General features: G+C 45.1%; 1 protein-coding gene across 1 annotated transcript in view; it reads left to right on the forward strand.

Annotated features, from left to right (window-relative positions):
* The window catches only part of galnt10 (UDP-N-acetyl-alpha-D-galactosamine:polypeptide N-acetylgalactosaminyltransferase 10 (GalNAc-T10)), a 40,324-nt gene extending 19,448 nt beyond the window's left edge, over window positions 1–20,876 (forward strand). Inside the window, exons 5-12 of the mRNA XM_056243085.1 lie at window positions 1,576–1,761; window positions 9,157–9,340; window positions 11,041–11,158; window positions 11,532–11,639; window positions 17,486–17,707; window positions 19,018–19,134; window positions 19,219–19,368; window positions 20,670–20,876. Coding sequence (XP_056099060.1) covers window positions 1,576–1,761; window positions 9,157–9,340; window positions 11,041–11,158; window positions 11,532–11,639; window positions 17,486–17,707; window positions 19,018–19,134; window positions 19,219–19,368; window positions 20,670–20,831 — 1,247 coding nt within the window. The 3' untranslated portion in view covers window positions 20,832–20,876. The remainder of the gene's footprint in view (window positions 1–1,575; window positions 1,762–9,156; window positions 9,341–11,040; window positions 11,159–11,531; window positions 11,640–17,485; window positions 17,708–19,017; window positions 19,135–19,218; window positions 19,369–20,669) is intronic.
* Window positions 20,877–24,924: the final 4,048 nt, after the last annotated feature.

Here is a 24,924-nt window from a genome sequence, read left to right on the forward strand (position 1 = left end):
ATAAATCCGAATATTTCTGTGCGTACGCACGTCCTATGTTTCATCCGTACGCCACTTCTGACGCAAATCCTACGCAAAGTTTTATAAATGAGGCCCCAGGTGTGTGAAATAAACCAACAATCGAGAGACTGAGGCCTTGTCCACACTAATACCTTTTCTTTAGAAAACACATCTTTTTCATCTCCTTTTTGGCCTTCCTCTCGGGCTACACTCGGGCTACGTCCACATTAATCCGGATACATTTAAACACAGCGTTTTCGCTTAAAAAGCCTGTTTGTCCACACTAGCATTTTCAAGATTGCGCGATAACCCTCACAGAAGCACTGAGATGATACAGACGGAACAATACATAATCAAGTTATCGCGCAATTTTTCTGGCAGGATCATTTTATCTCATCATTCACTGATCGTCAGGTCGCTCTCACTCATCATTATATGTTTGGTCTGAAACACTAAAACTGATCTCATGTTTCGCCGCGGGACAGCAGATGTGTGTGAGCTCTGTCATCTGTGCAGGACTGTGATATGAAGAGTGTGTGAAGGAACATGTTTCAGCAACTGTGTGAAAGTGAACAGCTCATAACAGACACTATACCGCTATAAACATGAATATCTATTGGTACAACATGCGTCACATGACTAAACTTACGTCAGCGTTTTTAAATCCCTCAGTTTCCACAGTCCACACTACAACACGAAAACAGTGCTTACAAATCTATCCACTTTGGAGAGCGTTTTCATAGTGTGGACAAGGCCTGAGCGTTTTTTTTAATGAAAACTAAACTTTTTTTGAAAACGCTCTCCAAAGTGGATACATTTGAAAACGTTGGTTTCGTGTTGTAGTGTGGACTGTGAAACCGGAGGAATTTGATAACGATGATGTAAGTTTAGTCATGTGACGCATGTTGTACCAATAATAGATACACTGCCGTTCAAATGTTTAGAATCGGAACGATTTTTTATGTTTTTAAAAGAATCTCTTCTGCTCACCAAGGCTGCATTTATTTGATAAAGTGTAATATTATTCCAGTGTAAATCAGCTGTTTTCTATGTGGATATATAGTGAAATGTAATTTATTCCTGTGATCAAAGCTGAATTTTCAGCATCATTACTCCAGTCTTCAGTGTCACATGATCATTCAGAAATCACTCTAATATGAGGATCTGATGCTCAAGAAACAGTTATGATTATTATCAATGTTGAAAACAGTTGTGTACAATTTATTTTTCCAGGATTCTTTGATGAATAGAAAGTTCAAAAGAACATTTATCTGAAATAGAAGCTTTTGTAACATTAAACACTACCGTTCAAAAGTTTGGGGTCAGTAAGATATATATATATATATATGTATTTTAAAGAAATTAAAGAAATTAATACTTTTATTCAGCAAGGATGCATTAAATTGATCAAAAGTGACAGTAAAGACGTTCATAATGTTACAAAAGATTCTATTTCAGATAAATGCTGTTCTTTTAAACTTTCTATTCATCAAAGAATCCTGAAAAACAATGTGTAGGATACTGTAGTGTTTTATTGAGGAAGGCTAAACCTGTGCCGGTCCTGTGTTGGCCCAGAGCACCTGAAGGCCCCGCTGGAGGAGTACATGGTGCGCCTGCCGAAGGTGCGGATCCTGCGGACCAAGAAGCGCGAGGGTCTGATCCGGACGAGGCTCCTGGGAGCCGAGGCCGCCATCGGGGACGTCATCACCTTCCTGGACTCCCACTGCGAGGCCAACGTCAACTGGCTACCTCCCTTACTGGGTAACTAACCTCCCTTACTGGGTAACTAACCTCCCTTACTGGGTAACAAATCTCCATTACTGGGTAACTAACCTCCCTTACTGGGTAACTAACCTCCCTTACTGGGTAACTAACCTCCCTAACTGGGTAACAAACCTCCCTTACTGGGTAACAAACCTCCCTTACTGGGTAACAAACCTCCCTTACTGGGTAAACTAACCTCCCTTACTGGGTAAACTAACCTCCCTTACTGGGTAAACTAACCTCCCTTACTGGGTAACAAACCTCCCTTACTGGGTAACAAACCTCCCTTACTGGGTAACAAACCTCCCTTACTGGGTAAACTAACCTCCCTTACTGGGTAAACTAACCTCCCTTACTGGGTAACAAACCTCCCTTACTGGGTAAACTAACCTCCCTTACTGGGTAAACTAACCTCCCTTACTGGGTAACTAACCTCCCTTACTGGGTAAACTAACCTCCCTTACTGGGTAACTAACCTCCCTTACTGGGTAAACTAACCTCCCTTACTGGGTAACTAACCTCCCTTACTGGGTAAACTAACCTCCCTTACTGGGTAACTAACCTCCCTTACTGGGTAAACTAACCTCCCTTACTGGGTAACTAACCTCCCTTACTGGGTAACAAACCTCCCTTACTGGGTAACAAACCTCCATTACTGGGTAACTAACCTCCCTTACTGGGTAAACTAACCTCCTTTACTGGGTAACTAACCTCCTCCCTTACTGGGTAAACTAACCTCCCTTACTGGGTAGGGGTGGGAAAAAAAATCGATATTGCAATATATTGTTGTGCTCTCTGTCGCAATAAATAATCGATACACTAACGCCCAATATCGATATTTTATTACAACACAAAATGATTAATTTACCCGTTGTCAGTGTCACTGTCACTACCCAATATCTACCATTCTGTTTGCGGGGGGCGCTGTTCGAGTAAATAGGGGTAAAGTGGCGCAAACAGCGGCCGGTGAAGAACACAAGTTAACTAACAACAACAGAGAGAAGCGAGAAGAATGGCGGAAAACAATATAAAACGAATCAAAGACCCACCCGCTAGTTTCCCAAAGACCCATCCTCCTCCGTTACTGGGTAACAAACCTCTGTTACTGGGTTACAAACCTCCGTTACTGGGTTACAAACCTCCGTTACTGGGTAACAAACCTCCGTTACTGGGTAACAAACCTCCGTTACTGGGTTACAAACCTCCTCCGTTACTGGGTAACAAACCTCCGTTACTGGGTTACAAACCTCCGTTACTGGGTTACAAACCTCCGTTACTGGGTAACAAACCTCCGTTACTGGGTTACAAACCTCCGTTACTGGGTAACAAACCTCCGTTACTGGGTAACTAACCTCCGTTACTGGGTTACAAACCTCCGTTACTGGGTTACAAACCTCCGTTACTGGGTAACAAACCTCCGTTACTGGGTAACTAACCTCCGTTACTGGGTTACAAACCTCCGTTACTGGGTTACAAACCTCCTCCGTTACTGGGTAACAAACCTCCGTTACTGGGTTACAAACCTCCGTTACTGGGTTACAAACCTCCGTTACTGGGTAACAAACCTCCGTTACTGGGTTACAAACCTCCGTTACTGGGTTACAAACCTCCGTTACTGGGTTACAAACCTCCGTTACTGGGTTACAAACCTCCGTTACTGGGTAACAAACCTCCGTTACTGGGTAACAAACCTCCGTTACTGGGTTACAAACCTCCGTTACTGGTTAACAAACCTCCGTTACTGGGTTACAAACCTCCGTTACTGGGTAACAAACCTCCGTTACTGGGTAACAAACCTCCGTTACTGGGTTACAAACCTCCGTTACTGGGTTACAAACCTCCTCCGTTACTGGGTAACAAACCTCCGTTACTGGGTAACAAACCTCTGTTACTGGGTTACAAACCTCCGTTACTGGGTAACTAACCTCCTCCGTTACTGGGTAACAAACCTCTGTTACTGGGTTACAAACCTCCGTTACTGGGTAACTAACCTCCGTTACTGGGTTACAAACCTCCGTTACTGGGTAACAAACCTCCGTTACTGGGTTACAAACCTCCGTTACTGGGTAACTAACCTCCGTTACTGGGTTACAAACCTCCGTTATTGGGTTACAAACCTCCGTTACTGGGTTACAAACCTCCGTTACTGGGTAACTAACCTCCGTTACTGAGTTACAAACCTCCGTTACTGGGTTACAAACCTCCTCCGTTACTGGGTAACAAACCTCCGTTACTGGGTTACAAACCTCCGTTACTGGGTTACAAACCTCCGTTACTGGGTAACAAACCTCCGTTACTGGGTTACAAACCTCCGTTACTGGGTTACAAACCTCCGTTACTGGGTTACAAACCTCCGTTACTCGGTAACAAACCTCCGTTACTGGGTTACAAACCTCCGTTACTGGGTAACAAACCTCCGTTACTGGGTAACAAACCTCCGTTACTGGGTTACAAACCTCCGTTACTGGGTTACAAACCTCCTCCGTTACTGGGTAACAAACCTCCGTTACTGGGTAACAAACCTCCGTTACTGGGTTACAAACCTCCGTTACTGGGTTACAAACCTCCTCCGTTACTGGGTAACAAACCTCCGTTACTGGGTAACAAACCTCCGTTACTGGGTAACAAACCTCCGTTACTGGGTTACAAACCTCCGTTACTGGGTAACAAACCTCCGTTACTGGGTAACAAACCTCCGTTACTGGGTTACAAACCTCCGTTACTGGGTTACAAACCTCCTCCGTTACTGGGTAACAAACCTCCGTTACTGGGTAACAAACCTCCGTTACTGGGTAACAAACCTCTGTTACTGGGTAACAAACCTCTGTTACTGGGTTACAAACCTCCGTTACTGGGTAACTAACCTCCGTTACTGGGTTACAAACCTCCGTTACTGGGTTACAAACCTCTGTTACTGGGTTACAAACCTCCGTTACTGGGTAACTAACCTCCGTTACTGGGTTACAAACCTCCGTTACTGGGTAACTAACCTCCGTTACTGGGTAACTAACCTCCGTTACTGGGTTACAAACCTCCGTTACTGGGTTACAAACCTCCTCCGTTACTGGGTAACAAACCTCTGTTACTGGGTTACAAACCTCCGTTACTGGGTTACAAACCTCCTCCGTTACTGGGTTACAAACCTCCTCCGTTACTGGGTTACAAACCTCCGTTACTGGGTTACAAACCTCCGTTACTGGGTTACAAACCTCCGTTACTGGGTTACAAACCTCCTCCGTTACTGGGTAACAAACCTCTGTTACTGGGTTACAAACCTCCGTTACTGGGTTACAAACCTCTGTTACTGGGTAACAAACCTCCGTTACTGGGTAACTAACCTCTGTTACTGGGTAACTAACCTCCGTTACTGGGTTACAAACCTCCGTTACTGGGTTACAAACCTCTGTTACTGGGTAACTAACCTCCGTTACTGGGTTACAAACCTCCGTTACTGGGTAACAAACCTCTGTTACTGGGTAACTAACCTCCGTTACTGGGTTACAAACCTCCGTTACTGGGTTACAAACCTCCGTTACTGGGTTACAAACCTCTGTTACTGGGTAACTAACCTCCGTTACTGGGTAAACTAACCTCCCTTACTGGGTAAACTAACCTCCCTTACTGGGTAACAAACCTCCCTTACTGGGTAAACAAACCTCCCTTACTGGGTAACAAACCTCCCTTACTGGGTAAACTAACCTCCCTTACTGGGTAACAAACCTCCCTTACTGGGTAAACTAACCTCCCTTACTGGGTAACAAACCTCCCTTACTGGGTAACAAACCTCCCTTACTGGGTAACAAACCTCCCTTACTGGGTAAACTAACCTCCCTTACTGGGTAAACTAACCTCCCTTACTGGGTAACAAACCTCCCTTACTGGGTAAACTAACCTCCCTTACTGGGTAAACTAACCTCCCTTACTGGGTAACTAACCTCCCTTACTGGGTAAACTAACCTCCCTTACTGGGTAACTAACCTCCCTTACTGGGTAAACTAACCTCCCTTACTGGGTAACTAACCTCCCTTACTGGGTAAACTAACCTCCCTTACTGGGTAACTAACCTCCCTTACTGGGTAAACTAACCTCCCTTACTGGGTAACTAACCTCCCTTACTGGGTAACAAACCTCCCTTACTGGGTAACAAACCTCCATTACTGGGTAACTAACCTCCCTTACTGGGTAAACTAACCTCCTTTACTGGGTAACTAACCTCCTCCCTTACTGGGTAAACTAACCTCCCTTACTGGTAGGGGTGGGAAAAAAAATCGATATTGCAATATATTGTTGTGCTCTCTGTCGCAATAAATAATCGATACACTAACGCCCAATATCGATATTTTATTACAACACAAAATGATTAATTTACCCGTTGTCAGTGTCACTGTCACTACCCAATATCTACCATTCTGTTTGCGGGGGGCGCTGTTCGAGTAAATAGGGGTAAAGTGGCGCAAACAGCGGCCGGTGAAGAACACAAGTTAACTAACAACAACAGAGAGAAGCGAGAAGAATGGCGGAAAACAATATAAAACGAATCAAAGACCCACCCGCTAGTTTCCCAAAGACCCATCCTCCTCCGTTACTGGGTTACAAACCTCCGTTACTGGGTTACAAACCTCCGTTACTGGGTAACAAACCTCCGTTACTGGGTAACTAACCTCCGTTACTGGGTTACAAACCTCCGTTACTGGGTTACAAACCTCCGTTACTGGGTAACAAACCTCCGTTACTGGGTAACAAACCTCCGTTACTGGGTTACAAACCTCCGTTACTGGGTTACAAACCTCCGTTACTGGGTTACAAACCTCCTCCGTTACTGGGTAACAAACCTCCGTTACTGGGTAACAAACCTCTGTTACTGGGTAACTAACCTCCTCCGTTACTGGGTAACAAACCTCTGTTACTGGGTTACAAACCTCCGTTACTGGGTAACTAACCTCCGTTACTGGGTTACAAACCTCCGTTACTGGGTTACAAACCTCTGTTACTGGGTTACAAACCTCCGTTACTGGGTAACTAACCTCCGTTACTGGGTTACAAACCTCCGTTACTGGGTAACTAACCTCCGTTACTGGGTAACTAACCTCCGTTACTGGGTTACAAACCTCCGTTACTGGGTTACAAACCTCCGTTACTGGGTTACAAACCTCCTCCGTTACTGGGTAACAAACCTCTGTTACTGGGTTACAAACCTCCGTTACTGGGTTACAAACCTCCTCCGTTACTGGGTAACAAACCTCTGTTACTGGGTTACAAACCTCCGTTACTGGGTTACAAACCTCCGTTACTGGGTTACAAACCTCCTCCGTTACTGGGTAACAAACCTCTGTTACTGGGTTACAAACCTCCGTTACTGGGTAACTAACCTCCGTTACTGGGTTACAAACCTCCGTTACTGGGTTACAAACCTCTGTTACTGGGTTACAAACCTCCGTTACTGGGTAACTAACCTCCGTTACTGGGTTACAAACCTCCGTTACTGGGTAACTAACCTCCGTTACTGGGTAACTAACCTCCGTTACTGGGTTACAAACCTCCGTTACTGGGTTACAAACCTCCGTTACTGGGTTACAAACCTCCTCCGTTACTGGGTAACAAACCTCTGTTACTGGGTTACAAACCTCCGTTACTGGGTTACAAACCTCCTCCGTTACTGGGTAACAAACCTCTGTTACTGGGTTACAAACCTCCGTTACTGGGTTACAAACCTCCGTTACTGGGTTACAAACCTCCTCCGTTACTGGGTAACAAACCTCTGTTACTGGGTTACAAACCTCCGTTACTGGGTTACAAACCTCCGTTACTGGGTAACAAACCTCCGTTACTGGGTAACTAACCTCTGTTACTGGGTAACTAACCTCCGTTACTGGGTTACAAACCTCCGTTACTGGGTTACAAACCTCTGTTACTGGGTAACTAACCTCCGTTACTGGGTTACAAACCTCCGTTACTGGGTAACAAACCTCTGTTACTGGGTAACTAACCTCCGTTACTGGGTTACAAACCTCCGTTACTGGGTTACAAACCTCTGTTACTGGGTAACTAACCTCTGTTACTGGGTAACTAACCTCCGTTACTGGGTTACAAACCTCCGTTACTGGGTAACAAACCTCCGTTACTGGGTTACAAACCTCCTCCGTTACTGGGTAACAAACCTCTGTTACTGGGTTACAAACCTCCGTTACTGGGTTACAAACCTCTGTTACTGGGTAACAAACCTCTGTTACTGGGTTACAAACCTCCGTTACTGGGTTACAAACCTCTGTTACTGGGTAACAAACCTCTGTTACTGGGTTACAAACCTCCGTTACTGGGTAACAAACCTCTGTTACTGGGTAACTAACCTCCGTTACTGGGTTACAAACCTCCGTTACTGGGTTACAAACCTCCTCCGTTACTGGGTAACAAACCTCTGCTACTGGGTTACAAACCTCCGTTACTGGGTTACAAACCTCTGTTACTGGGTAACAAACCTCCGTTACTGGGTAACAAACCTCTGCTACTGGGTTACAAACCTCCGTTACTGGGTAACAAACCTCTGCTACTGGGTTACAAACCTCCGTTACTGGGTTACAAACCTCTGTTACTGGGTAACAAACCTCCGTTACTGGGTAACTAACCTCCGTTACTGGGTTACAAACCTCCGTTACTGGGTTACAAACCTCCGTTACTGGGTAACAAACCTCCGTTACTGGGTAACAAACCTCCGTTACTGGGTAACAAACCTCCCTTACTGGGTAACAAACCTCCGTTACTGGGTTACAAACCTCCGTTACTGGGTAACAAACCTCTGCTACTGGGTTACAAACCTCCGTTACTGGGTTACAAACCTCTGTTACTGGGTAACAAACCTCCGTTACTGGGTAACTAACCTCCGTTACTGGGTTACAAACCTCCGTTACTGGGTTACAAACCTCCGTTACTGGGTAACAAACCTCCGTTACTGGGTAACAAACCTCCGTTACTGGGTAACAAACCTCTGTTACTGGGTTACAAACCTCCGTTACTGGGTTACAAACCTCCACATAAAATAAATCTGGTTCCATCAGTTGCAATTAACATTTGCAAATAACTTAGCGGTCCTGGACAGTGAGTGACCTTACATATTAAGATCAAATCTGATTTTCTCCAGTCATTGTTAAAAAACAAGCTAACAAAACTTGCTAACTAGCGTTAGTGAAGCGGCCAGAGTCGTCGCGCTGCCTCCTCCTAAGCTCCGCCCACAAATAAACGTCACCATGTTTACTAACTGAAAAGGGGTCTATAGCTTTTGTCCTAAATGAGGTCCTAACTGAAATTGCCATGGTTACTAAACACATAAGATAGGATTCTTTAGTTAGGATCTTTCTGAACCCTGGCAGTGGATTATTGTTGTGTTTCCCCCTTCAGATCGCATCGCTCAGAACCGGAAGACCATCGTGTGTCCTATGATCGATGTGATCGACCACGATAACTTCGGTTACGAGACGCAGGCGGGCGACGCCATGCGAGGGGCTTTCGACTGGGAGATGTACTACAAGCGCATCCCTATTCCCCCCCAGCTGGAGAAGTCTGACCCCAGCGACCCTTTCGAGTGAGTGCCCTTTCTCTTCTATGTGTAACATCTCAGTGGAGCGATCGCCTCCATACTCTTTGAATAGGTGAAAGCTAAATGCAGTCGATTGTGATTGTGGACTTTAGATGGTCAATATTTCCTAGGGCTGTCGATTTAACGTGGAAATAACGCATTTAATTAGGGATGCACCGATATGAACATTTTGGCCAATAACCGATATATTGGCCGATAAATCTAAATCCAACTTTTTTGTTAGAATTTCTGAGAGGCTGATGACAAAAACTCTCAGCATTAAAAGCCATATCTCAAGCACACAAGTATAATGTTCTCAGTATAATGTTATGTAGCCGATACGACAGATTTGCGCTGCTCATGTTGCACTGAACTGTATTTTCCTTTTTTGAAGTGATTCCAATCATATTTCAAGCATTTCAATACCATAATGTTGAACAGTGCGCATCTGAAGCGTCTCAGCTGAAGGAGATAATACAGTATTTATCAGCTTTAATATATCAGCCAGATAGCGATAGCATTATAAATGAGCATATATCGGCCGATACTGATATGGTGGCTGATAGATCGTGCTTCCCTACATGTAACGCACCCACACAAGGTCTACGTAGTTCATCTTAGATTTCATACAGTTGATGGTGACAAACATGAAGCAGGACACCAGCTCACTGCGTGATAAAGCCTGTAGAATACAGTTAGAACAACCCTAAAATTCAAGATATCAGGGCAAAAATGCCCCAGTATGAGTTTTTGTCTTATATAGTTAAGAAATATTACACAAGCATAGAGTGCAATATCACAAGAGTGCTGTTTTTGTGGAAAGTTTCTGAAAACTAAAATAAAATATATATTTTTTCTAAAGTTACCTTTTGTTATATCTATTTGATGTTTCAAATATATCATGTAATATCTTTTGGGGTCATTTCTCAGCCAAATTTGATATGTGATTAATTAGATTACACTTCCCTAAAAAGTCTGTTGGATAAAATTTAAGGCAATAAAAATCAGACGGCATAAGAAAAGTGTTTATTCATTTCAGGAGGTCTGAAATGAATAAATTTGGGCTCAGGAAAACAGGAATCGTGATACGGCTCAATGTGAAGATTAAACTTTAAAAGGCGATGATTTAATTGTGTTCTTCAGACTCGCTCTTCAGAGAAGTTCACAATGATGAAAGCCCACATTTATGACAAGCTATTGATTTATTGTTGATGAATTATGACACTGTTTACTTTATGATGTTTACCTGCAACAAGCGCAGCTTCACTATCAGAGTAAACGCTGTACTTCTGCTGGTCCAGCGCCACCTACTGGCAGAGAGGGAGTGTGTGTTCATTCAGCCGCTGGATCGAGAACATAATATAATAGCATTTTGCATATATAAGATATAATAATTTATAACTTTGAGTCATCAGTTTACATACTTTATGCAAATTCAACAGCGTTCGCTCCACAAAACCTGGAATAATGTATGACTAATTGGAAAACACATGGAAAATTAGAGAATATGATCATATGATCATGATTATGACAGGAGTTTAGTGCAGAACTGCAGTGATTGACAGCTTCAGGGATTATAAAGGCAGATCTCTTTGCTCGTGTCTGTATATCTGTAACCCATTCATAATTTGAATAACAGTATTGGGGTTTCCCCGTCATCTGTAGTCCTCCACCAGAGCTGTGTCTTCTTCTCCTCTTCCCGTCAGGTCTCCGGTGATGGCGGGCGGGCTCTTCGCTGTGGACAGGAAGTGGTTCTGGGAGCTGGGAGGATATGACACGGGTCTGGAGATCTGGGGAGGAGAGCAGTACGAGATCTCGTTCAAGGTAATCGCTGTGGCCTGCTCTAATGGACGCCTTTTTTTTAGTTGGTAAACATGGAGTCGTTTGTTTGTGGGCGGAGCTTAGGTGGAGGCGGGGCTTAGGTGGAGGGGGAGCTCAGGTGGAGGCGGAGCTTAGGTGGAGGCAGAACACGACTCTGGCCGCTTCACTAACGCTAGTTAGCACGTTTTTTTAGCTTGTTTTTTTAACAATTAAATCCAAATTGTATCTTAATATGTTAATCTTAATAATAGTTTTGACTAAGTATATGATATTAGTTTTATTAATTATATGATATTAGTTATATTCTATTATGTTATGTTTTATGACTGTATTATATCATCTTGTGTCTGACTGAGTGTGTGTGTGTGTCTCTGAGGTGTGGATGTGTGGTGGGCGTATGGAGGACATCCCCTGCTCTCGAGTGGGTCACATATACCGGAAGTACGTGCCTTATAAAGTTCCCGGAGGAGTGAGTCTCGCCAGGGTGAGTGTCCAATCAGCTCTCATGCACTTCCCACAATGCATTTCACATTGACATCATGATGTTCTGATGTGAGATCAGATTTACTACATCCACCTGTTCACTGTCACCCCACTTTATGAGCAAAGACGTGAACATGGCCTTTTGATAGGAGAAAAAAGGCAATAAAAAAGTGTTAAAGGGATAGTTCACCCTAAAATGAAAATTAGCCCATGATTTACTCTCCCTCATGTCATCCTAGGTGTGTATGACGTTCTTCTTTCAGACGAATACAATCAGAGTTATATTAAAAATGTCCTGGCTCTTCCAAGCTTTATAATGAGAGTGAATGGCTGTTTCTGTTTTGAAGTCCATAAAAGTGCATTCATCCATCATAAAAGTGCATCTGTCCATCATAAAATTGCATCTGTCCATCATAAAAGTGCATCTATCCATCATAAAAGTGCATCTGTCCATCATAAAAGTGCATCTGTCCATCATAAAAGTGCATCTGTCCATCATAAAAGTGCATCTGTCCATCATAAAAGTGCATCTGTCCATCATAAAAGTGCATCTGTCCATCATAAAATTGCATCTGTCCATCATAAAATTGCATCTGTCCATCATAAAAGTGCATCTGTTCATCATAAAAGTGCATCTGTCCATCATAAAAGTGCATCTGTCCATCATAAAAGTGCATCTGTCCATCATAAAAGTGCATCTGTCCATCATAAAAGTGCATCTGTCCATCATAAAAGTGCATCTGTCCATCATAAAATTGCATCTGTCCATCATAAAAGTGCATCTGTCCATCATAAAAGTGCATCTATCCATCATAAAAGTGCATCTGTCCATCATAAAAGTGCATCTATCCATGATAAAAGTGCATCTGTCCATCATTAAAGTGCATCTATCCATCATAAAAGTGCATCTGTCCCTGTCCATCATAAAAGTGCATCTGTCCATCATAAAAGTGCATCTATCCATGATAAAAGTCCATCTGTCCATCATAAAAGTGCATCTGTCCATCATAAAAGTGCATCTGTCCATCATAAAAGTGCATCTGTCCATCATAAAAGTGCATCTGTCCATCATAAAAGTGCATCTATCCATCATAAAAGTGCATCTGTCCATCATAAAAGTGCATCTGTCCATCATAAAAGTGCATCTGTCCATCATAAAATTGCATCTATCCATCATAAAAGTGCATCTGTCCATCATAAAAGTGCATCTGTCCATCATAAAATTGCATCTATCCATCATAAAAGTGCATCTGTCCATCATAAAAGTGCATCTATCCATCATAAAAGTGTATCTATCCATCATAAAAGTGCATCTGTCCATCATAAAAGTGCATCTATCCATCATAAAAGTGCATCTATCCATCATAAAAGTGCATCTATCCATCATAAAAGTGCATCTATCCATCATAAAAGTGCATCTGTCCATCATAAAAGTGCATCTGTCCATCATAAAAGTGCATCTGTCCATCATAAAATTGCATCTATCCATCATAAAAGTGCATCTGTCCATCATAAAAGTGCATCTGTCCATCATAAAAGTGTATCTATCCATCATAAAAGTGCATCTGTCCATCATAAAAGTGCATCTATCCATCATAAAAGTGCATCTGTCCATCATAAAAGTGCATCTATCCATCATAAAAGTGCATCTGTCCATCATAAAAGTGCATCTGTCCATCATAAAATTGCATCTATCCATCATAAAAGTGCATCTGTCCATCATAAAAGTGCATCTGTCCATCATAAAAGTGTATCTATCCATCATAAAAGTGCATCTGTCCATCATAAAAGTGCATCTGTCCATCATAAAAGTGCATCTGTCCATCATAAAAGTGCATACCGTAAAACTTCAAATAGTAGCCCGGGCTTTTATTTTCCCAAATCGTCGAACTGCACCGGCTTGTATTTGAGACAGGTGTCTATATGAGACAGGCCTTTAGTTAATTTAGTGTTGATATGTTGTTCATTGAGTGTATAGGCCTGTCTCTTATCTCTAAAAATCTCCAAATGCTCCACGTCTTCCGACCTTTTACTATCGTGTCAATTGATTTTGATTAATATGCGCGAGGGAGAGAGAGCAAGACAGCGCTCGTGTTGTTTGAAGACGTGAGAGTGCGCGCGCGCGGCCGGGTCGCTCCCTCTCTCTCTGCTCGTAACGTCATTCTATTCTACATCACTCATTGATCAAAAAAGGCTTTGGAGGGACAACAATTTGCTTTGGCGGCCGCCAAAAAGCGGACGACGACGATCTGACGGTTTTAGAGGATTAAATAGAACCCGAAACTAAAAAAAAAACCCGGCTTCTATTTGAGCCAGGCCTTTATTTACCCAAACCTGCAGCCACACCAGGCGTGTAAAAGAGACAGGCGTCTATTTGGGACTCGGCTATTATTTGAAGTTTTACGGTATGTCCATCATAAAAGTGCATCTGTCCATCATAAAAGTGCATCTGTCCATCATAAAATTGCATCTGTCCATCATAAAAGTGCATCTGTCCATCATAAAAGTGCATCTGTCCATCATAAAAGTGCATCTATCTATGATAAAAGTGCATCTGTCCATCATAAAAGTGCATCTGTCCATCATAAAAGTGCATCTGTCCATTATAAAAGTGCATCTATCCATCATAAAAGTGCATCTGTCCATCATAAAAGTGCATCTGTCCATCATAAAAGTGCATCTATCCATCATAAAAGTGCATCTGTCCATCATAAAAGTGCATCTGTCCATCATAAAAGTGCATCTATCCATCATAAAAGAGCATCTGTCCATCATAAAACTGCATCTGTCCATCATAAAAGTGCATCTGTCCATCATAAAATTGCATCTGTCCATCATAAAAGTGCATCTATCCATCATAAAAGTGCATCTATCCATCATAAAAGTGCATCTATCCATCATAAAAGTGCATCTGTCCATCATAAAAGTGCATCTGTCCATCATAAAAGTGCATCTGTCCATCATAAAATTGCATCTGTCCATCATAAAAGTGCATCTATCCATCATAAAAGTGCATCTGTCCATCATAAAAGTGCATCTGTCCATCATAAAAGTGCATCTGTCCATCATAAAAGTGCATCTATCCATCATAAAAGTGCATCTGTCCATCATAAAAGTGCATCTATCCATCATAAAAGTGCATCTGTCCATCATAAAATTGCATCTGTCCATCATAAAAGTGCATCTATCCATCATAAAAGTGCATCTGTCCATCATAAAAGTGCATCTATCCATCATAAAAGTGCATCTGTCCATCATAAAAGTGCATCTGTCCATCATAAAAGTGCATTCTGTCCATCATAAAAGTGCATCTATCTATGATAAAAGTGCATCTGTCCATCATAAAATTGCATCTGTCCATCATAAAAGTGCATCTGTCCATCATAAAAGTGCATCTGTCCATCATAAAATTGCATCTGTCCATCATAAAAGTGCATCTATCTATGATAAAAGTGCATCTGTCCATCATAAAAGTGCATCTGTCCATCATAAAAGTGCATCTGTCCAACATAAAAGTGCATCTGTCCATCATAAAAGTGCATCTATCTATGATAAAAGTGCATTTGTCCATCATAAAATTGCATCTGTCCATCATAAAAGTGCATCTGTCCATCATAAAAGTGCATCTGTCCATCATAAAAGTGCATCTGTCCATCATAAAAGTGCATCTATCCATCATAAAAGTGCATCTGTCCATCATAAAAGTGCATCCATCATAAAAGTGCATCTGTCCATCATAAAAGTGCATCTGTCCATCATAAAAGTGTATCTGTCCATCATAAAAGTGCATCTATCCATCATAAAAGTGCATCTGTCCATCATAAAAGTGCATCTGTCCATCATAAAATCTGTCCATCATAAAAGTGCATCTGTCCATCATAAAAGTGCATCTGTCCATCATAAAAGTGCATCTGTCCATCATAAAATTGCATCTATCCATCATAAAAGTGCATCTGTCCATCATAAAAGTGCATCTGTCCATCATAAAAGTGCATCTATCTATGATAAAAGTGCATCTGTCCATCATAAAATTGCATCTGTCCATCATAAAAGTGCATCTGTCCATCATAAAAGTGCATCTATCTATGATAAAAGTGCATCTATCCATCATAAAAGTGCTCTGTCCATCATAAAAGTGCATCTGTCCATCATAAAAGTGCATCTATATCTGTCCATCATAAAAGTGCATCTATCCATCATAAAAGTGCATCTGTCCATCATAAAAGTGCATCTGTCCATCATAAAAGTGCATCTGTCCATCATAAAAGTGCATCTGTCCATCATAAAAGTGCATCTGTCCATCATAAAAGTGCATCTGTCCATCATAAAAGTGCATCTGTCCATCATAAAAGTGCATCTATCTATGATAAAAGTGCATCTGTCCATCATAAAATTGCATCTGTCCATCATAAAAGTGCATCTGTCCATCATAAAAGTGCATCTATCTATGATAAAAGTGCATCTATCCATCATAAAAGTGCTCTGTCCATCATAAAAGTGCATCTGTCCATCATAAAAGTGCATCTATCCATCATAAAAGTGCATCTGTCCATCATAAAAGTGCATCTGTCCATCATAAAAGTGCATCTATCCATCATAAAAGTGCATCTGTCCATCATAAAAGTGCATCTGTCCATCATAAAAGTGCATCTGTCCATCATAAAAGTGCATCTGTCCATCATAAAAGTGCATCTGTCCATCATAAAAGTGCATCTATCCATCATAAAAGTGCATCTGTCCATCATAAAAGTGCATCTGTCCATCATAAAAGTGCATCTATCCATCATAAAAGTGCATCTGTCCATCATAAAAGTGCATCTATCCATCATAAAAGTGCATCTATCCATCATAAAAGTGCATCTATCCATCATAAAAGTGCATCTGTCCATCATAAAAGTGCATCTATCCATCATAAAAGTGCATCTATCCATCATAAAAGTGCATCTGTCCATCATAAAAGTGCATCTATCCATCATAAAAGTGCATCTATCCATCATAAAAGTGCATCTGTCCATCATAAAAGTGCATCTGTCCATCATAAAAGTGCATCTATCCATCATAAAAGTGCATCTGTCCATCATAAAAGTGCATCTGTCCATCATAAAAGTGCATCTATCCATCATAAAAGTGCATCTGTCCATCATAAAAGTGCATCTGTCCATCATAAAAGTGCATCTATCCATCATAAAAGTGCATCTGTCCATCATAAAAGTGCATCTATCCATCATAAAAGTGCATCTATCCATCATAAAAGTGCATCTATCCATCATAAAAGTGCATCTGTCCATCATAAAAGTGCATCTATCCATCATAAAAGTGCATCTATCCATCATAAAAGTGCATCTGTCCATCATAAAAGTGCATCTATCCATCATAAAAGTGCATCTATCCATCATAAAAGTGCATCTGTCCATCATAAAAGTGCATCTGTCCATCATAAAAGTGCATCTATCCATCATTTTATGATGGACAGATGCACTTTTATGATGGATGAATGCACTTTTATGGACTTCAAAACAGAAACAGGCATTCACTCTCATTATAAAGCTTGGAAGAGCCAGGACATTTTTAATATAACTCTTGATTGTATTCGTCTGAAAGAAGAACGTCATACACACCTAGGATGACATGAGGGAGAGTAAATCATGGGCTAATTTTCATTTTTGGGTGAACTATCCCTTTAAGGTAAAGTTATTTCATAGGGCAGTATATTTTTACATCTATAACTATCTGTTGATTATTTCTGTAGTCGAAGCAGTATTTGTCTGGCACAAAAGTGTCCTGTATGAGCGTCATCATGACTGATGTATGTGTGTGTGTGTGTGTGTGTGTGTGTGTGTGTTGTAGAACCTGAAGCGTGTGGCGGAGGTGTGGATGGACGAGTACGCTGAGTTCATGTACCAGCGCCGGCCGGAGTATCGGCATCTCTCGGCGGGAGACGTGTCGGCGCAGAAGGAGCTGAGGAACCGGCTCAACTGCAGGAGCTTCCGCTGGTTCATGACGGAGGTGGCGTGGGATCTTCCCAAACACTACCCGCCGGTGGAGCCGCCCGCCGCCGCCTGGGGAGAGGTGCGGACGACCCGTTCCCGGGTCTCTGGAGTCCACTCCGATTCCTGACTCCTTATATTGGAGTCGGCAGAGTCCACTCCGATTCCTGACTCCTTATATTGGAGTCGGCAGAGTCCACTCCTCGACTGCATGACGATCAGAATAGGGTCAGGAATAGCTAGGGTTCCTGTGATAGTGCTGACGGTGTTACCCGTGTTCAGAAGCAACACCGGTTACATCACCTGCTCACCGCGGCACCGCACCCAACGTCGATTGGATTTTTATAAAATCATTAGTTCAGTTAGAGAACAGACACTATTAAACTGAACGGTGTCTGCTTAATAAACGGTGAGCCGAACGAGTCGCCGCACAGATACGCAGCAGGAGTCCGGTCTCACTCATCAGAGAGCGAGGAGCTGACTGACAAGACCATGGCGGAACATTTGGCGTCAAAGCGAAATGTAAAAGCGCCTATTTAAGCGAATCTGTCATTGGACTGATTTGTTGTTGTGTTGTTTTTCATTAAGAATAATAGGCTAATGAACTAACTCAAGCAATCCACCCCGAATTGGCGCTGATTTGAAAGCGAAACTAAAATGCGCACGGCCGCACGTGTCATCGGGCAGAACAGAGCGAACGTCTCAGTTCATTCCTGTGGCGATGCGCTCGCTCTGTTCTGCCCGCTCCGCGGACGCGCGCATTTTAGTTTAGCTTTCAAATAAGCAACAATTCAGAGCGGATTGCTTGAATGGTGAGTTGTTATATTAAAAACACGACAACAAAACAGTGTTGCTCCGCACCATTATGAATGCCCGTGTGGACGCGCGTATTTTACTATTGCCTTTAAATTAGCGATTTAAAAACCCTGCCGGTATTACCGGTGTCGTCACACGTCAAATTAACCGGTGGGAAAATATCCTCACCGTCACATCCCTCATCCCTAGTCACATTCTGATCGACAAATCTGTTTTTATAACAGGAAACACTTCACGTAGTCGCGATGTTCTATTGTGTCACGTTTATCAAAATAAAACGGAAAAAAAAAAGTAGACCCCACTTCAGACTTATGTTGAACTTTATTCTGGTACAAACAGACGCTGTATTTAAAGGGATAGTTCACCCCAAAATGTAAACTCTGTCAGTAATTACTCGCCCTCATGTTGTTCAACCCCGTAAGACTTTCGTTCATCTTCAGATTACAAATTAAGATATTTTTGATTAAATCTGAGAGCTGGATCACTCCTCCATAGGCTTCTGGCTTCTTCTCATACTAAGTGTTTAAAACGTGATTGACACAACTTGAAGTCGTATTTATTGTGTGTGTGTTCCAGCTGCGTAACGTGGGCTCCGGCCTCTGCATGGAGAGCAAGCACTTTTCCTCGGGATCCCCGATCCGCCTGGAGCAGTGCCTGAGGGAGCGCGGCGAGCCGAGCTGGAGTCACGGCCAGGTGAGAGTCGCCGCTCGCACACCAGTGTTACATGTTGAGGAATGCTTTTATGTGAACAATGATGTGTGTGTGGCTGTTCTGCAGGTGTTCACGTTCGGGTGGAGGGAGGATATTCGCGTTGGAGACCCGCTACACACGAAGAAGGTGTGCTTCGACGCCGTGTCCCACAACAGCCCCGTCACTCTCTACGACTGCCATGGGATGAAGGGCAACCAGCTGTGGGCCTACAGGAAGGTACTGGCCTACACCGACTCACTGTGTTACTGGATGAAACGAAACAATATTCCTCATTATAATAATTCATGCGCAGAATAAAGGGGCGGGGCCTGGTTGAGTTAGTTAGTGGTGTGTTAAACTGGCGGTTATGGAAAGGGGCGGGACATTTCCCAAACACACTCGAAGGGCTCGACCAATCACAACACACTGCTCCAGCCGACCAATCAGAGCACAGTGTGCTTTCAGAAGGAGGGGCTTCATAGAGACAGGAAGTAAACAGAGCGTTACTGACAGACTGGGAAGAGAGGAGCCGCAACAATGGAGAATATGAGGAGAATAATCAACATTTATTACATTAACATAGATGCATATTTTTTTGGGGCTTTAATATTTGTATTGTGTGGTAGCGGTTTTATAAAAGCAATAAGGTACTCGAGGCTGTATAGTGAATAAGCCGTGTCGTGCCTAACAACCCCTTCAGCCGTGACTTATTCACGATACAGCACAGCCTCGAGTACCTTATTGCTTTTATAAAACCGCTACCACACAATACAAATATTAAAGGCCAAAAAAATATGTATCAATGCAACTTTCATGAAGTAAAATCACTTCCTTCCGCTGGAAAAAATAGTCCCTGACTGTAAACCGCAACAGAAGTTACATTATTTCTCCATTAGATGGCGGCAAAGACTGTCTTTATGAGTGCGTGAGTCAGTAGAGAAGACTTTTATATTCAAAAGACTGAAACTTGTTGTGAACACGGAGAAGCAAGACGTAACTGATAAATGTCTAGCATGTCACGGGAAAACCCCTTAACTGTTAAAAGGACAAGATATCGCGGTGGACATTCAAACGGATATTTTATTATGAATATAGAACTGACCTGAAGGAAAATGCTATATTACTGTAAATGCAGGTACACACACTTACTCGATCTCTCACAATACTCACTCTATAAGCTTCAATGAACAATATCTATGAGAACAAACATACGTTTACGTTGCTAAGAGTGGTTGCTAGGGGTGTTGTGTAGTGATACAGAGATCTGGTGGGTGAAGCGGTCTATTGACCAATCAGAATTAAGGACTGGAACCATTTTATAAGGGGAAAATAATCAACATTCAAGCAGGAAAACCTGTTCTAGTAGAGCAGAAACAACATCACGACTTGGAGAAAAGAACTTTTTCATGATCAATCTGCGCTCAAAGCGGCACATTTTTTAAATTTCAGTACCGACTTCAGTACTTTTGACAACACTAGTTAAGGAGGAACGTTCTGTGAGCAAATGATAATGTGTGTGTGTGTGTGTGTGTGTGCAGGATAAGAGCATCTACCACCCCATCAGTAACAGCTGTGTGGACTGTAGCGCTGCACAGAAGCGCATCTTCATGAACTCCTGCGACCCCTCGTCTCTCAGTCAGCAGTGGCTCTTCGGGAACACCAACGCCAGCGTGCTGGACTCCTTCAACCGCGGCCAGTGACGGCGGAGCTGGAGCTCGTGGACACACCTCTCGTGCCTTCACTGAACTCATGTGCGGACGCTGGAGCCGTCTTCATCTCAGTGCTAACCTCCACTCCTGCTGCTAATGCTACTGTTGAGGAGAGAACGGCTGTGTTTGAGTGTTTGCAAGGCTGTGCGTTACTGATGTTCCTTTCAGCGCAGTATTTTATTTGTTATTGAAAGAGTGCGTTAGTAACATTAGCCTATAGGCGGGTCACAACGCGCGTACACTCTGCTTATTATTACACACACTCTGCTTATTACACACACACACACACACACACACACACACACACACACACACACACACATCTTTAACCTCGCGCATGAGCAGATCCGTTTCCTCGCTAGAGAAGCGTTCAGTCTTTCCGCTTGCTAATTCCAACATGTAAACAGCGAATCCGCCATGCGAGCGCAACTGGCTTTTAAAGCGAATGGGAGACGAGACTCTGATTGGTTTATTTCACGTTATGCTCAAAACACACCCATTACTCATTAAGAGAATAGAGACAACACTTTTAGACCATGCGCCGGGAGCGCCGACCATTTGTCCCGTCGCTAAACTAGCAGAAGTGGATCCGGACACACACTTGCACCGTGTGCTTTAGACCATGAGCTTAGATCTGTAAAATAGGGCCCAAAAGCTTAGATGTGCGTTTATAGGGGAAGGTTGTAAGTGTCACACCGACACTCTCAGCGCCGGACTCACACACACTCCCAGCGCCGGACTCACACACACTCCCAGCGCCGGACTCACACACACTCTCAGCGCCGGACTCACACACACTCTCAGCGCCGGACTCACACACACTTTCAGCGCCGGACTCACACACACTCTCAGCGCCGGACTCACACACACTCCCAGCGCCGGACTCACACACACTCCCAGCGCCGGACTCACACACACTCCCAGCGCCGGACTCACACACACTCTCAGCGCCGGACTCACACACACTCTCAGCGCCGGACTCACACACACTTTCAGCGCCGGACTCACACACACTCTCAGCGCCGGACTCACACACACTCCCAGCGCCGGACTCACACACACTCCCAGCGCCGGACTCACACACACTCTCAGCGCCGGACTCACACACACTCTCAGCGCCGGACTCACACACACTTTCAGCGCCGGACTCACACACACTCCCAGCGCCGGACTCACACACACTCTCAGCGCCGGACTCACACACACTCTCAGCGCCGGACTCACACACACTCTCAGTGCCGGACTCACACACACTCCCAGCGCCGGACTCACACACACTCCCAGCGCCAGACTCACACACACTCTCAGCGCCGGACTCACACACACTCTCAGTGCCGGACTTGCACACACTCTCAGCGCCGGACTCACACACACTCCCAGCGCCGGACTCACACACACTCTCAGTGCCGGACTCGCACACACTCTCAGCGCCGGACTCACACACACTCTCAGCGCCGGACTCACACACACTCTCAGCGCCGGACTCACACACACTCTCAGTGCCGGACTCACACACACTCTCAGCGCCGGACTCACACACACTCTCAGTGCCGGACTTGCACACACTCTCAGCGCCGGACTCACACACACTCCCAGCGCCGGACTCACACACACTCTCAGTGCCGGACTCGCACACACTCTCAGCGCCGGACTCACACACACTCTCAGCGCCGGACTCACACACACTCTCAGCGCCGGACTCACACACACTCTCAGCGCCGGAATTGCACACACTCTCAGCGCCGGACTCACACACACTCTCAGCGCCGGACTCACACACACTCTCAGCGCCGGACTCACACACACTCTCAGTGCCGGACTCACACACACTCCCAGCGCCGGACTCACACACACTCTCAGCGCCGGACTCACACACACTCTCAGCGCCGGACTCACACACACTCTCAGTGCCGGACTCGCACACACTCTCAGTGCCGGACTCACACACACTCCCAGCGCCGGACTCACACACACTCCCAGCGCCGGACTCACACACACTCTCAGCGCCGGACTCACACACACTCTCAGTGCCGGACTCGCACACACTCTCTCTGCCGGAATTGCACACACTCTCAGCGCCGGACTCACACACACTCTCAGCGCCGGACTCACACACACTCTCAGTGCCGGACTCACACACACTCTCAGCGCCGGACTCACACACACTCTCAGCGCCGGACTCACACACACTCTCAGCGCCGGACTCACACACACTCTCTCTGCCGGACTCACACACACTCTCAGTGCCGGACTCACACACACTCTCAGCGCCGGACTCACACACACTCTCAGTGCCGGACTCACACACACTCTCAGCGCCGGACTCACACACACTCTCAGTGCCGGACTTACACACACTCTCTCTGCCGGAATTGCACACACTCTCAGCGCCGGACTCACACACACTCTCAGCGCCGGACTCACACACACTCTCAGCGCCGGACTCACACACACTCTCAGTGGCGGACTCACACACACTCTCAGCGCCGGACTCACACACACTCTCAGTGCCGGACTCACACACACTCTCAGTGCCGGACTCACACACACTCTCTCTGCCGGAATTGCACACACTCTCAGCGCCGGACTCACACACACTCTCAGCGCCAGACTCACACACACTCTCTCTGCCGGACTCACACACACTCTCAGCGCCGGACTCACACACACTCTCAGCGCCGGACTCACACACACTCTCAGCGCCGGAATTGCACACACTCTCAGCGCCGGACTCACACACACTCTCTCTGCCGGACTCACACACACTCTCAGCGCCGGACTCACACACACTCTCAGCGCCGGACTCACACACACTCTCAGCGCCGGAATTGCACACACTCTCAGCGCCGGACTCACACACACTCTCAGCGCCGGACTCACACACACTCTCAGCGCCGGACTCACACACACTCTCAGCGCCGGACTCACACACACTCTCAGCGCCGGACTCACACACACTCTCAGTGCCGGACTCACACACACTCTCTCTGCTGGACTCACACACACTCTCAGTGCCGGACTCACACACACTCTCAGCGCCGGACTCACACACACTCTCAGTGCCGGACTCACACACACTCTCAGTGCTGGACTCACACACACTCTCAGTGCTGGACTCACACACACTCTCTCTGCCGGACTCACACACACTCTCAGTGCCGGACTCACACACACTCTCAGCGCCGGACTCACACACACTCTCAGCGCCGGACTCACACACACTCTCAGCGCCGGACTCACACACACTCTCAGCGCCGGACTCACACACACTCTCAGCGCCGGACTCACACACACTCTCTCTGCCGGACTCACACACACTCTCTCTGCCGGACTCACACACTCTCAGCGCCGGACTCACACACACTCTCTCTGCCGGACTCACACACACTCTCTCTGCCGGACTCACACACACTCTCAGTGCTGGACTCACACACACTCTCTCTGCCGGACTCACACACACTCTCTCTGCCGGACTCACACACACTCTCAGTGCTGGACTCACACACACTCTCAGTGCTGGACTCACACACACTCTTAGTGCCGGACTCACACACACTCTCAGTGCCGGACTCACACACACTCTTAGTGCCGGACTCACACACACTCTCAGTGCTGGACTCACACACACTCTCAGCGCCGGACTCACACACACTCTCAGCGCCGGACTCACACACACTCTCAGTGCCGGACTCACACACACTCTCAGCGCCGGACTCACACACACTCTCAGCGCCGGACTCACACACACTCTTAGTGCCGGACTCACACACACTCTCAGCGCCGGACTCACACACACTCTCTCTGCCGGACTCACACACACTCTCTCTGCCGGACTCACACACACTCTCTCTGCCGGACTCACACACACTCTCTCTGCCGGACTCACACACACTCTCTCTGCCGGACTCACACACACTCTCTCTGCCGGACTCACACACACTCTCAGCGCCGGACTCACACACACTCTTAGTGCCGGACTCACACACACTCTCAGCGCCGGACTCACACACACTCTCAGTGCCGGACTCACACACACTCTCTCTGCCGGACTCACACACACTCTCAGCGCCGGACTCACACACAC

The sequence above is a fragment of the Rhinichthys klamathensis genome, unplaced genomic scaffold, assembly GCF_029890125.1.
Source record: "Rhinichthys klamathensis goyatoka isolate OS25496 unplaced genomic scaffold, OSU_Roscu_1.1 h1tg000776l_1, whole genome shotgun sequence".
NCBI classification, from domain to species: domain Eukaryota; kingdom Metazoa; phylum Chordata; class Actinopteri; order Cypriniformes; family Leuciscidae; genus Rhinichthys; species Rhinichthys klamathensis.